We start from the raw sequence: 12,324 nt of genomic DNA, 5'->3' as shown, positions 1-12,324 counted from the left end.
CCACTTGATTTCATGTTGGTCTTTACCATTATTAGTCATTTTCTTCTTGAAAGTCTATTTCTCTATTCCCACTGTATTATTCTACTTGTTAAAAATGTATTAAATACTCCAAACTAACAAAAAGAATATCTATTACCTACATTTAACACATTAACATTTTTCTCTATTTGCTTCATTTATCTTTTAAGAAAAAAAAAAAAGTGCCACAGATACGGTTGAAACTCTTCCCCAACCCTTTCCACTACCTTGAAGTTAATGATTATCCTTTCCACTTGTGTTTTTGTATTTATGAAAGCACTCCCAACTCTTAATTGCTGCTTCCTAATTTCCTTGCCCGTCTATCCCTTATCTGTAGGTGTCCTGCAACACTGTATTAATTTTTCACACCTCTCCAAATCTGTGCCTTGGTTGAGTTTTATTATCTCCAAAAGGTGTGGTAACACTGTGAAAAAAATTTTAACTTTTCTCTGGTTTCTACTCTTTCTGAGTTTTACACTTACTGTCATTCCCCACTAGACTTCTTAACATCATGCCCCACAGACCCCTAAAACTAACATCTGAAACTGAACTGGTTGGTCCAGAAAAACCTGTTTCTCTTTTCTCTACCTCATGGTGTTACTTTCCACTCAGTTCAAACTAGAAACTTTTGCGTCATCTAGCCCCTAGCATGCACATAGTAACTACTTTTAAGTGTTTGGTAAATTGTAGGGACTGAGTAAATGACTCCTTTTTCATGTCTCCTCCACCCATACCCAGCCGATCACCTAGAGTTGATTATTTTACTTGGTGTGTACCTCTCATTTCCCCTCATCTTTGGCCCCAGTATTCCTGCTTTTGTCCTGCCTCACATGGGTCATGGCAGTAGTTTTGTAACTTGACTAACTGCCGTCATTCTTTCTTTCTTTCCACTCTATAATTTGTCCTTTTACCACAGTTATTCTAAAACATATTTTCTGCTATTCACCTTTTTTTTTTTTTTTTTTTTTTTTTTTTTTTTTTTTTTTGCGGTACGTGGGCCTCTCACTCTTCTGGCCTCTCCTGTTGTGGAGCACAGGCTCCGGACACTCAGGCTCAGCGGCCATGGCTCACGGGCCCAGCTGCTCCATGGCATGTGGGATCTTCCCAGACCGGGGCACCAACCCGTGTCCTCTGCATCAGCAGGCGGACTCTCAGCAACTGCACCACCAGGGAAGCCCTATTCACCTTTTTAAGAATCTTAACTTTCCAATGCTCCCTGGATAAATCTAAAAGTTATTGCTTAGCAAATAATCCTCTTTGTGTGTAAATTCTCCTCGAACACTAGCCATCTGTCCCACCATTCTCAAAAACACCCCCTTATACTCCTGCCACAGGGTTTTCTGTTCCCGAAATACACCATGCTGTTCCAAACATCTGAACCATTCTTCCCACTTCATTCTTCCTGGAATATCCTAGTTCTTCTTCCTGAAATCTCCAACTCTTCAAGACCTAGCTCAGATGCCATTGTCTGCAAAATTTTCTTTCCCAAGAACTCAAGGCAGAGCTCATAACTTCTGTTGTATTCCCATGATGTTCTGTATGTACCTCTGCTCTAGCGTTTTTTTTTCACTCTGGCATTTTTCAAATTTTACAATACTGTATTTTTTTCCTTATGTGTGACCTTTTTAAAGAAAATGAACCATTCTTGCCATCCTTAGCTCCCTTTATAGTGTCTAATAAATATATGTTGTTAATATGTATCTGTAAGTTAGTAGCTTGGAACTTGAAAGAGGCTTTTCCCATGTAAATATTTTAAATAACGTTATGTTTCTAAGACAGTCCATTAAAATCGGTATAACTCATTGCACCTGAAGTTTACTTAAAAATGTAAATCACATCCTACATTTATAATAATGTTTCTAGGGAATTCCCTGGTAGTCCAGTGGTTAGGACTCAGTACTCTCACTGCCAGGGGCCCAGGTTCAATCCCTGGTTGGGAAACTAAGATCCCGTATGCCACGCGTCACAGCCAGGAAAAAAACAAAGTGAATTAATGAAATCACCATTAGTTCTTCTGCAGGAAGTGAATGGAATAATGCAGATTTTGTCATATCAGTAAACATACTATATGCAAGTCATGTTGGTAGGCTGTACAGTATATAAGAGGTGAGAAACTCTTGCTTTTTAAGAAGTGTGTTGCCAGTGACTTGAGGGTAGGCTGGGAATTAGCAGAAAACAATATGCAAGTAAGAGTCTCGTACAAAAATCTCTCCAAAAGTACATTAGAAGTTTTAAGGAAGAAGGTATTTTACCAGTTATGGAGACAGCCTGAATGGTAAACTAACATTTGTAATGACCCTCAGTGAATGGATAAATTTTAGAAGGTAGAGATGTGAGGAGAGTATTAACCGACAGAGGCACTTTTAGGAGGGAAAACACAAAAATGGGAAAGCACAGGGCATATGTATTGGAGAAACAGGAATTTATTTTTTCTCCGTGTGTGCATAAGGTAAGTGAGGAAATGATAAAATGGGAAAGATAAATTGAAGTCCAATTTGGCAAGCATTGGGAGTGCGTCCATTGGTAGGGAAGGGAAAAGATATAGAGCTGCATTGTCCTGTGTAGTAGCCACTACACAGCCACATACAGCTGTTGAGCACTTAAAATGTGCTTGGTCCAAATTGAGATGTACTGTAAGTTTAAAATGCACACCAGATTTCTAAGATTTAGTACAAGAGAATATAAAACATCTCATTAAATTTTTTCATATTGATGACATGTTGAAATAATTATATTTTAGATTTATTGAGTCAAATCAAATATATTATTAAAATTAATTTTACCTGTTTTTATTTTTTAATTGTATTTACTAGAAAATTTAGAATTATATGCATGGCTCAGATTATATTTCTGTTACACAGTGCTGGTATAGGTAGAAGGAAAACAACCAGAATTTGCTAGTACCCACTGTGTAGAACCAGAGATTGTCTAGAAGTTGTAAGAAATTTAATCCTTATAGAAAACCTTATGAAGTAGGTGATATTATTGTTCTCCTTTTTCAAGTAACTGAAGTGCAGAGAAGTTAAGCAACATACCTGCAGTCACTGCACTAGGAAGTAAGAAGCTAGGATTGAAACTCTGGCCTCTGGCATCAGAGCCCATGGTTTTCCCAATACACTGTGGCATGTTGTCATTGAACCTTTAAAGGAGATTGAGCTGGAGAATGACATGATTGGAATGATACATTAGCAGAATTGTAATAAAGATAAATGATGTGGAGAGACTTTATTTGCAGCTGTCTAGGTTCTTTTTGTTTTGTTACTGTTAACTTATTTGCAGGGGAAAAATGCCTCGTTTAAAGTCAACTATTGAATTGCACCTTTTGAAGTATGCTTTATGTTAACTGCTTCTCAAAATTTGTCTTACCACCTTTGTAGATTTGATAATGGGCTGCATTAAAAGTAAAGAGAACAAAAGTCCAGCCATTAAATACAGACCAGAAAACACTCCAGAACCGGTCAGTACAAGTGTCAGCCATTATGGAGCAGAGCACACTGCAGTGGCACCAACATCCTCCACAAAGAGCACATCTGTTAATTTCAGCAACCTTTCCATGACACCATTTGGAGGATCCTCAGGGGTGACACCTTTTGGAGGAACATCTTCCTCATTTTCAGTGGTGCCAACTTCATATCCTGCTGGTTTAACAGGTGAGCTTTAAATGGACAATCCTGTTGTTGGTTTGAGAATGTGACCTTGGGCAATACATAGTTTGCCTGCTATAACAGAAATAACTTACTGGGGGACTATTAAAATAAGTTTATGTAAAAATTAAAGTCTCCAACATAAATTCAAGTCTTATTGTGTACATCTGGGAAATTTGGTAGTAATCTGATGGTGATTATGTACTGGGAAATTTGGTTGTAATCTGATGGTGATTTGGTAGTAATCTGATGGTGATTATGTACTGGGTTCTATAATTTGGTAGTAATCTGATGGTGATTATGGGAAATTTGGTAGTAATCTGATGGTGATTATGTACTGGGTTATATAATTAATTATTTCACTAATTCATTTTTCAAATAATTATTGAGTGCTGACTGGCAGGCACTGGAAATATAAAGATTAAAAACGTATACCCCAAAGAGAACCCTCCTGCACTGTTGGTGGGAATGTAAATTGATACAGCCACTATGGAGAACAGTATGGAGGGTCCTTAAAAAACTAAAAATAGAACTACCATATGACCCAGCAATCCCACTACTGGGCAGATACCCTGAGAAAACTATAATTCAAAAAGAGTCATGTACCACAGTGTTCATTGCAGCTCTATTTACAATAGCCAGGACATGGAAGCAACCTAAATGTCCATTGACAGATGACTGGATAAAGAAGATGTGGCATATATATACAATGGAATATTACTCAGCCATAAAAAGAAATGAAATTGAGTTATTTGTAGTGAGGGGGATGGACCTAGATTCTGTCATATGCAGTGAAGTAAGTCAGAAAGAGAAAAATACTGTATGCTAACACATATATATGGAATCTTAAAGAGAAAAAAATGGTACTGATGGACCTACTTGCATGATAGGAATAAAGACATAGACATAGAGAATGGACTTGGGGACCGGTGGGGGAGGGGGAAGCTGGGTCGAGGTGAGAGTAGCATGGACATATATACACTACCAAACGTAAAATAGATAGCTAGTGGGAAGCAGCCTCATAGCACGGGGAGATCAGCTTGGTGCTTTGCGATGACCTAGAGGGGTGGGATAGGGAGGGTGGGAGGGAGGCTCAAGAGGGAGGGGATATGGGGATATATGTATATGTATAGCTGATTCACTTTGTTGTACAACAGAAACGAAGACAGTATTGTGAAGCAGTTATACTCCAATAAAGATCTATTTTAAAAAAAAGTATACCCCTCCCTCCTGGGGACTTCCCTGGCAGTCCAGTGGGCGCAGGTTCCATCCCTGGTTGGGGAACTTAGGATCCCACATGCTGTGCAGCACGGCCAAAAAACAACCACCCTGAAAAATGTATACCCCTCCCTCTAGAATATTACAACTTCTGAGGATTGTAAAGTGCTAGCCATTATTAAAGTATTATAGTAGTTACTTGATAAATGTTAGGTAAATGGCAGTTTTGTGATGATAATACAGTTTTTCGATTAGACACTACTGACTGAAAAAAGAAAAATCCTGAGGCTCAGTGTTTAAATGATTTTTTTTTCAGAGTCACAGATAATAAGCAGGAGGGCACAGATTTAATGCCCTATTCTACAACTTCATTTTTTACCCTACAATATCCTTTCAGAGAACAGCAAGAAGTGATGGCCAACAACCTTTCATGGAGTCAGAAATGCTCTAAAAACGTAGTCAGAAACTTCAAAAAGAGAGATGGTTCTTTTGTGAAGGGTCCCCTATCGGGATGCTTTTCCCTTGAGTAACAAAGCACAACTGGCTTTAAAAGGTAGGGTGAGCTCCAGGATTCCTTGATCCAGCAGTTCCTTGATGTCATCAAGGACTCGACTTTCTTTGGTGTCTCTCTTGGAGCCCTTGGAGTGTCCACTTCATCCTTAGGCTTGGCAAAACAGCTGCCGGCACCAAATTGAACAACATGAGGGGACAAAAGAAGAATCTCTTCTACAAGCATGGACTATAAATGCGTCTCTTCACTCTGCTCACCTCCAGACCAAAAATAGTGATTAGAGAATGTCATACACAAATTCTGTTAGACTGCTCATTTGAGAAGTTATGGACATCAAAGAGTCAATAATAGTCTTAATTCCAGTCCCCTAACTCTAAATACTTCAGTAATAGTTGGTCATGATGGTATTTCTCAGTCACCAGTAAAAGTTTATTTTCAGGATTATATGTTCTGGAAAGATATTAATCCAAAATGATTAACTGTTGAGAAGACACACTTGAGTTACCTAAAGCAGTTTATTTATGGGAAATAGTCCATTCATGGGTATTGATTTATTGATGAGTGTCTGTGTGCCAGGTATAGAGAGTTGTAAGCAAGAGAAACAAGATTTCTGCCCCAGTGGAGTTTACATTATAATGAGGGTTGGATAATAATTATAGAAACAACTAAACAGGATGATTAATGGTTCATAAATACTATGAAGGAACTAACTAGAATGATTGGCGAAGGCCCTTTAAATGATCAAGGAAAGCCATCTTGAGATGAAATTGTTTGAGCTGAGGTTTGATGAGAATGACCTAAATATGTGCATAACTGGGAAAAGAGCTTTCTGGGAAGAGAGAATAACAAATGCACTTTAGGAGGTACAGATGGGCTTGGCAGGTTTGAGGACTAGTATGGGCAGAGGGTAGAATTACATGATAATGCGTTTGAAGAGTCAGGATTTCTCAGGACCTCATAGACTATAGTAAGAAGTATGGGTTTTATTCAAAGCTAGAAGGAAGTTATTGAAGAGATTTCAGTAAAGAATTTGCACGATTGAATTCCCTTTCTAAAAACTTCCCTCTGGCAGCCGCGTGAAGGGTGGATGTAGGGAACCAGATATAGAAGTGAGTTAGGCTATTACTTTCCCAGTAAGAGAGAACAGGGACTTGGATTAGGGTGGAAGAGCTGGAAATGAAAAGGAAGTAGGTAAGGTACTTTAGAGGTAGAACTGACAGTGCTGGTAATGGACTTGGCTTGAATACCTGACTGGTAGTGTTTGCTGAGGTAGGGAAGACTTCAGGTTAGAGGAGAAAAGTCAGCACCTTTGTGTTTTTTTTTGTTTTTTGTTTTTTTTTTGCGGTACGCGGGCCTCTCACTGTTGTGGCCTCTCCCGTTGCGGAGCACAGGCTCCAGACGCGCAGGCTCAGCGGCCATGGCTCATGGGCCCAGCCGCTCCGGGGCATGTGGGATTTTCCCAGACCGGGGCACAAACCCATGTCCCCTGCATCGGCTGGCGGACTCTTAACCACTGCAGCACCAGGGAAGCCCAACACCTTTGTTTTGTACCTAATAAATTTTAAATGCTTGATAGACATTTGAGATGTCAAATAGGTAGTTAATATATGACCGGGCCTCAGGGGAGAAGCCAGACAAATGAGATTCTGTTCTTTCGCTTGCAGGTAATAGTTTGGTTATTTAAGTTGCTTATGTCTTAAGCAACTACATACAGTGCTTTATATGACAAAATTACTTTTGGAATTTATAATCCATATCAGCCATACCATTTAATTTCTAAGAAAAACATGCTGTTTTTATCTTTGTGTTAAATATAATAAATAATCTTAATAAAACCCTAGTTATTACTGTTAGTCTTTTTTTCAAATAATTTTTATTGGAGTATAGTTGATTTATAGTGTTGTGTTCTGCTGTACAGCAAAGTGAATCAGTTATACATATATCCACTCTTTTTTTAAATTCTGTTCCCATATGGGTCATTACAGAGTATTGAGTAGGGTTCCCTGTGCTATACAGTGAATGATTAGTCTTAAGGATGGGAATGTTCACTTAGTGTTTTTAGGAAATTGAGATGATCAATGCTAGTAGTTTATAATACTCGTTAATGCTTTTTCTGCTAAAGAATTGATTTGAACTTTGTCTTGTCAAGCTAGAGATGTTGCAGCTGTGAATCAAGATTAAAAATGTCTCTCTGGGTCTATAGAATTTTAGAATTTGTAGAGTACAGTAGTCTCATGGAAGGCCTTAAGATAGCATCTTAATTTGAAAACTTCAGCGACCCAAATCTCCAACTTGTTTTTTTTTTTAATTTTATTTATTTATTTATTTATGGCTGTGTTGGGTCTTCATTTCTGTGCGAGGGCTTTCTCTAGTTACGACAAGTGGGGGCCACTCTTCATCACAGTGCACGGGCCTCTCACTATCGCGGCCTCTCTTGTTGCGGAGCACAGGCTTCAGACGCGCAGGCTCAGTAGTTGTGGTGCACGGGCTTAGTTGCTCCGCGGCATGTGGGATATTCCCAGACCAGGGCTCAAACCCGTGACCCCTGCATCGGCAGGCAGACTCTCAACCACAGCGCCACCAGGGAAGCCCCTCCAACTTTTAAAAATAGATTCTGGAGACCAGGAAAAGAGCTATGCTTAATAAGCTTTTTTTGTTGTTGTTGGCAATGTTTTTAAATTTCTCTGTTGTTAATTTGTCTATATAATTTACCTTGGTCTTTTTTTCCCCCCAATAGGTGGTGTTACTGTATTTGTGGCCTTATATGATTATGAAGCTAGAACTACAGAAGACCTTTCATTTAAGAAGGGTGAAAGATTTCAAATAATTAATAATACGTAAGTGTTATGAACATTTTATGGGGGAGAGATACCAATGGCAGCCTACTTTACACTGAAACCACTGAGCTGGATGATGATTCAGAGACGAGAGTAGTGGGGCCTGGGTCTCTGCCCACTGGATTGGATGATACATTTGGTTTCTTTAGACATACGGCATAATACTACTGCCAGAGCCAGAAGTTATGATTTCTACAAATTGTGTTGCTGTGGTTCTGCCATAAACAGTAGAGATTTAAGAGTGAGGATTGAGGGAGTATATGTAAGTAAGTACCTTACTTAAAAAAAGCCTTTATAAAGATATTTCTATGCAGAAACGAAGACCCAACACAGCCAAATAAATAAATAAAATTTATTTAAAAAAAAGAAAAAAAAAAAAGATATTTCTATGATCCCATTTATCTAAGTACTAGATGATTTAAAGATCTTAATCTCTTTCTCTTTTTTTTTTTTTTTTTTGCCGTACGCGGGCCTCTCACTGTTGTGGCCTCTCCCACTGTGGAGCACAGGCTCTGGATGCACAGGCCCAGCAGCCATGGCCCACGGGCCCAGCCGCTCCGCGGCATGTGGGATCATCCCGGACCAGGGCACGAACCCGTGTCCCCTGCATCGGCAGGCAGACTCTCAACCACTGCGCCACCAGGGAAGCCCAATCTCTTTCTCTTAAAAAAAAAAAAAACTAAAAAGGCTAAGGAACTCCTGCAGTCCCAAACTGACCATGTTATGTTGCTGTTGCCTTATGTGACTCTCAGACTTGTTGTCATTTAGTGGGCCACCATAGAAAATTCAGCGCTTGTTACAGAAAATAGATCCCATAATTTCATTAGCAGGCACAGTGACCACTTTGTAACTTCTCAGAATAGACATTTATGGTCTCTTTGCATCCAGTCATGTTTCCTTCCATCTTTGTTCCCACTTGCTACCAGTTATTTTTTGAGAACATGAAATGTGATTCTGTCTCTCAGCTTTAAAATCCTTCAATAGCTACTGGCTGCTGTCAAGTTAAAACAGCAATAAGAGCAGGCGTCATTCATTGCGCTTTTTCCCCTTCCTCACTCCACTGCCCAGCCAGAGTGAATTACTTATTTATGATTCTGAATACACTGGGGATTCTCCCCTTCTCTGTGCTTTCACATATGCGATTTCTTTTTTCTGGAATGTAACTTCTTGTCCCTCCACTTTTCTTCCTTCATCTGGCCAACCCTATGCATCCGTCAAAGGGTATATTCCTGTGTCCTTTCTCAAGGAAGCCTTTCTTGATATTCTTTCTACCTTTGCTGCCTGGCCCAGTCCCCACCTCCTGCTGGATTTGGTGGTGTCTCTCTTACATGTTTACATCGCAACCTGTGCAAACCTCAATTATAGCAGTCATCACAGTTTTGAATTAAAATTTATCACTTGCCTATCATCCTTTTAGACCAGTGGTTCTCAGCATGGGGGCAGAATCAGCCAGGGGACATTTGACCATGTCTGGAGACATTTTTGTTTGTTACATCCATGGTGCTACAACTGGCATCTAGTGGATGGAGGCCAGGGATGCTGCTCAGCATCCTGCGGTGCACAGGACAGCCCCCCACCACAAAGCATTGTCCAGCCCAAAGTGTCAGTCGTGCCGAGGTTGAGAAATCCTGCTCTAGATGGAGTTACTTGAGACTAAGGACTTTTTACCTGTTTCTAGCACACTCTATTGTAAGGTCTGTTACTTAAAAGATACTCAGTGAATGTTTGAATGAATCAGTGAATGATTATCAGGATCAAAGTTTTCAGTTTGTATATCTGAACGTACTTAATGTACACTAGGAAGCTACAAGCCAAGTATATGAGTTTGTAAACATTTGAATTACAAAAGGATTTTCCATTTCATGTTTTAAAGATCAGATTCACCTCAAGAATTTATGAAATTTCAATGTAGACAAAATATTTTCAATACTTATTTCTGGTAAAGCAAAACATGCATTTAATCTATAGTAGCAGAACCCATATGTCTTCCTCATTGCAGATTGATAATATACTCTCCTTTCACATTAATTTTGGAAAAGTCAAGGCTTATCTATTACAAACTACATGTAGTTCTCATGTTCTGAATTGACTTTAGTCTTATTTGGATGTTCATGGATAACATTCTTGTAAATATACTTTATTCCAGGAATTAAATCTTTTTATTATTGCTCATTGCTAATATTTTGGTTACAGCAGTTCTAGGGCATCTGAATTTTTTCTCCTAATATGATAGAAAGAAACATTGTAATTTTATGCATTGTTAAAAAGAAAATCATTGGGACTTCCCTTGTGGCACAGTGGTTAAGAATCCGCCTGCCAGTGCAGGGGACACGGGTTCGATCCCTGGTCTGGGAAGATCCCACATGCCGCGGAGCAGCTAAGCCCGTGAGTCACAACTACTGAGCCTGCGTTCTAGAGCCTGCAAGTCACAACTCCTGAGCTCGCGAGCCACAACTACTGAAGCCCGTGCACCGCAACAAGAGAAGCCACTGCAACGAGAAGCACGCACACCACAACGAAGAGTAGCCCCTGCTCGCCGCAGCTACCGCTTACCACAACTAGAGAATGCCCTCGCACAGCAACGAAGACCCAATGCAGCCAAAAAAAAAAAAATAAAGAATAAAAAAAATTTTTTTTTAAAAGAAAATAATTTAGCAATAAAAAAAGAATGAGCAACTGATAAATGCTGGAAAAAATATGCTGAGTGAAGGAAGCCAGTCAAAAAGACCACGTGTTGTATTGTTCCATTTATATGAAATGCCCCACAATGGGCATATCCATAGAAATAGAAAGCAGATTAGTGGTTGGAAATGGTGGGGGAGGGGTGGGATGGGAAGTAACTCTTTTTTTTTTTTTTTGGTGGTACGAGGGCCTCTCACTGTTGTGGCCTCTCCCGTTGCGGAGCACAGGCTCCGGCTGCGCACGCTCAGCGGCCATGGCTCATGGGCCCAGCTGCTCCATGGCACGTGGGATCTTCCCGGACCGGGCCACAAACCCGTGTCCCCTGCATCGGCAGGCAGACTCTCAACCACTGCGCCACCAGGGAAGCTCAGGAAGTAACTCTTAATGGGTACAGGGTTTCTTTTGGGGGTGATGAAAATGTTCTAAAATTGATAGTGGTAATGGCCGCAAAACTCTTAAAAAATCTTAAATGGGGGAATTTTATGGTATACAAATTATCTCAGTAAAGCGTTTAAATGAGAAAACATTTCATCGAAACTGAGTAATCTGAAAGATTTACTTCCCAAATTGTTTTATTCAGCATAGTTTATTGTCTTAGGTTGAAATGTTAGGTTACGTAAAAAAGAGATTTTATAACTAAAATTAAAGTGGTTTTTTTTTGTTTGTTTTTTAGGGTTTTTGTTTTGTTTTTTTGGTTTGAAGCAGAAACAATGCAATTGTGATTTTGCTTGGCCTTATTCCCTTAATTCATGTAACCTTGTTTTTTTTGGCTGCGTTGGATCTTTGTTGCTGTGTGCGGGTTTTCTCTAGTTGCGGCGAGCAGGGGCTACCCTTCGTGGTGGTGTGCGGGCTTCTCATTGTGGTGGCTTCTCTTGTTGCCGGGCACAGGCTCTAGGCGCTCAGGCTTCAGTAGTTGCAGCACACGGGCTCAGGAGTTGTGGCTCACGGTTTTAGAGCGCAGGCTCAGTAGTTGTGGCGCATGGGCTTAGTTGCTCCATGACATGTGGGACCTTCCTGGACCAGGGATTAAACCCATGTCCCCTGGGTTGGCAGGCAGATTCTTAACCACTGCGCCACCAGTGATGTCCTCTAACCTATTTTTAAAATATTATTCTTGGAGTTTAATTCTTGATCAAATGAATGCATAAATAAAAATGGAAGTAATACTTCTTGTCTGTTTCAGATACAAGATGGCACTGCAATAGATCGTGTCCTGAGCTGTGGTCTACCTTGTGGTAATTGTTGTTTTATGTGTTGCAGGGAAGGAGACTGGTGGGAAGCAAGATCAATTGCTACAGGAAAGAATGGCTATATCCCTAGCAATTATGTAGCCCCTGCAGATTCCATTCAGGCAGAAGAGTATGGCACTGCTTCATATTTTATTAATTATTTTGATTTTTAAAATGTCTTAATG

At 39.9% G+C, this 12,324-nt stretch overlaps 1 protein-coding gene across 4 annotated transcripts in view; it reads left to right on the top strand.

Moving 5' to 3' along the window:
- YES1 (YES proto-oncogene 1, Src family tyrosine kinase) overlaps nt 1-12,324 on the top strand; it is a 79,660-nt gene that overhangs the window by 48,252 nt on the left and 19,084 nt on the right. For all 4 annotated transcript variants that reach the window (XM_032603205.1, XM_032603204.1, XM_032603206.1 and 1 more), the window contains exons 2-4: nt 3,396-3,668; nt 8,129-8,228; nt 12,171-12,269. In XM_032603205.1, the coding sequence (XP_032459096.1) occupies nt 3,404-3,668; nt 8,129-8,228; nt 12,171-12,269 (464 nt within the window). In that variant the 5' untranslated portion in view covers nt 3,396-3,403. The remainder of the gene's footprint in view (nt 1-3,395; nt 3,669-8,128; nt 8,229-12,170; nt 12,270-12,324) is intronic.

The sequence above is a fragment of the Phocoena sinus genome, chromosome 14, assembly GCF_008692025.1.
Source record: "Phocoena sinus isolate mPhoSin1 chromosome 14, mPhoSin1.pri, whole genome shotgun sequence".
NCBI lineage: Eukaryota > Metazoa > Chordata > Mammalia > Artiodactyla > Phocoenidae > Phocoena > Phocoena sinus.
The sequence above is the reverse complement of the archived record's forward strand: the minus strand, read 5'-3'. Positions and strand labels throughout refer to the sequence as shown.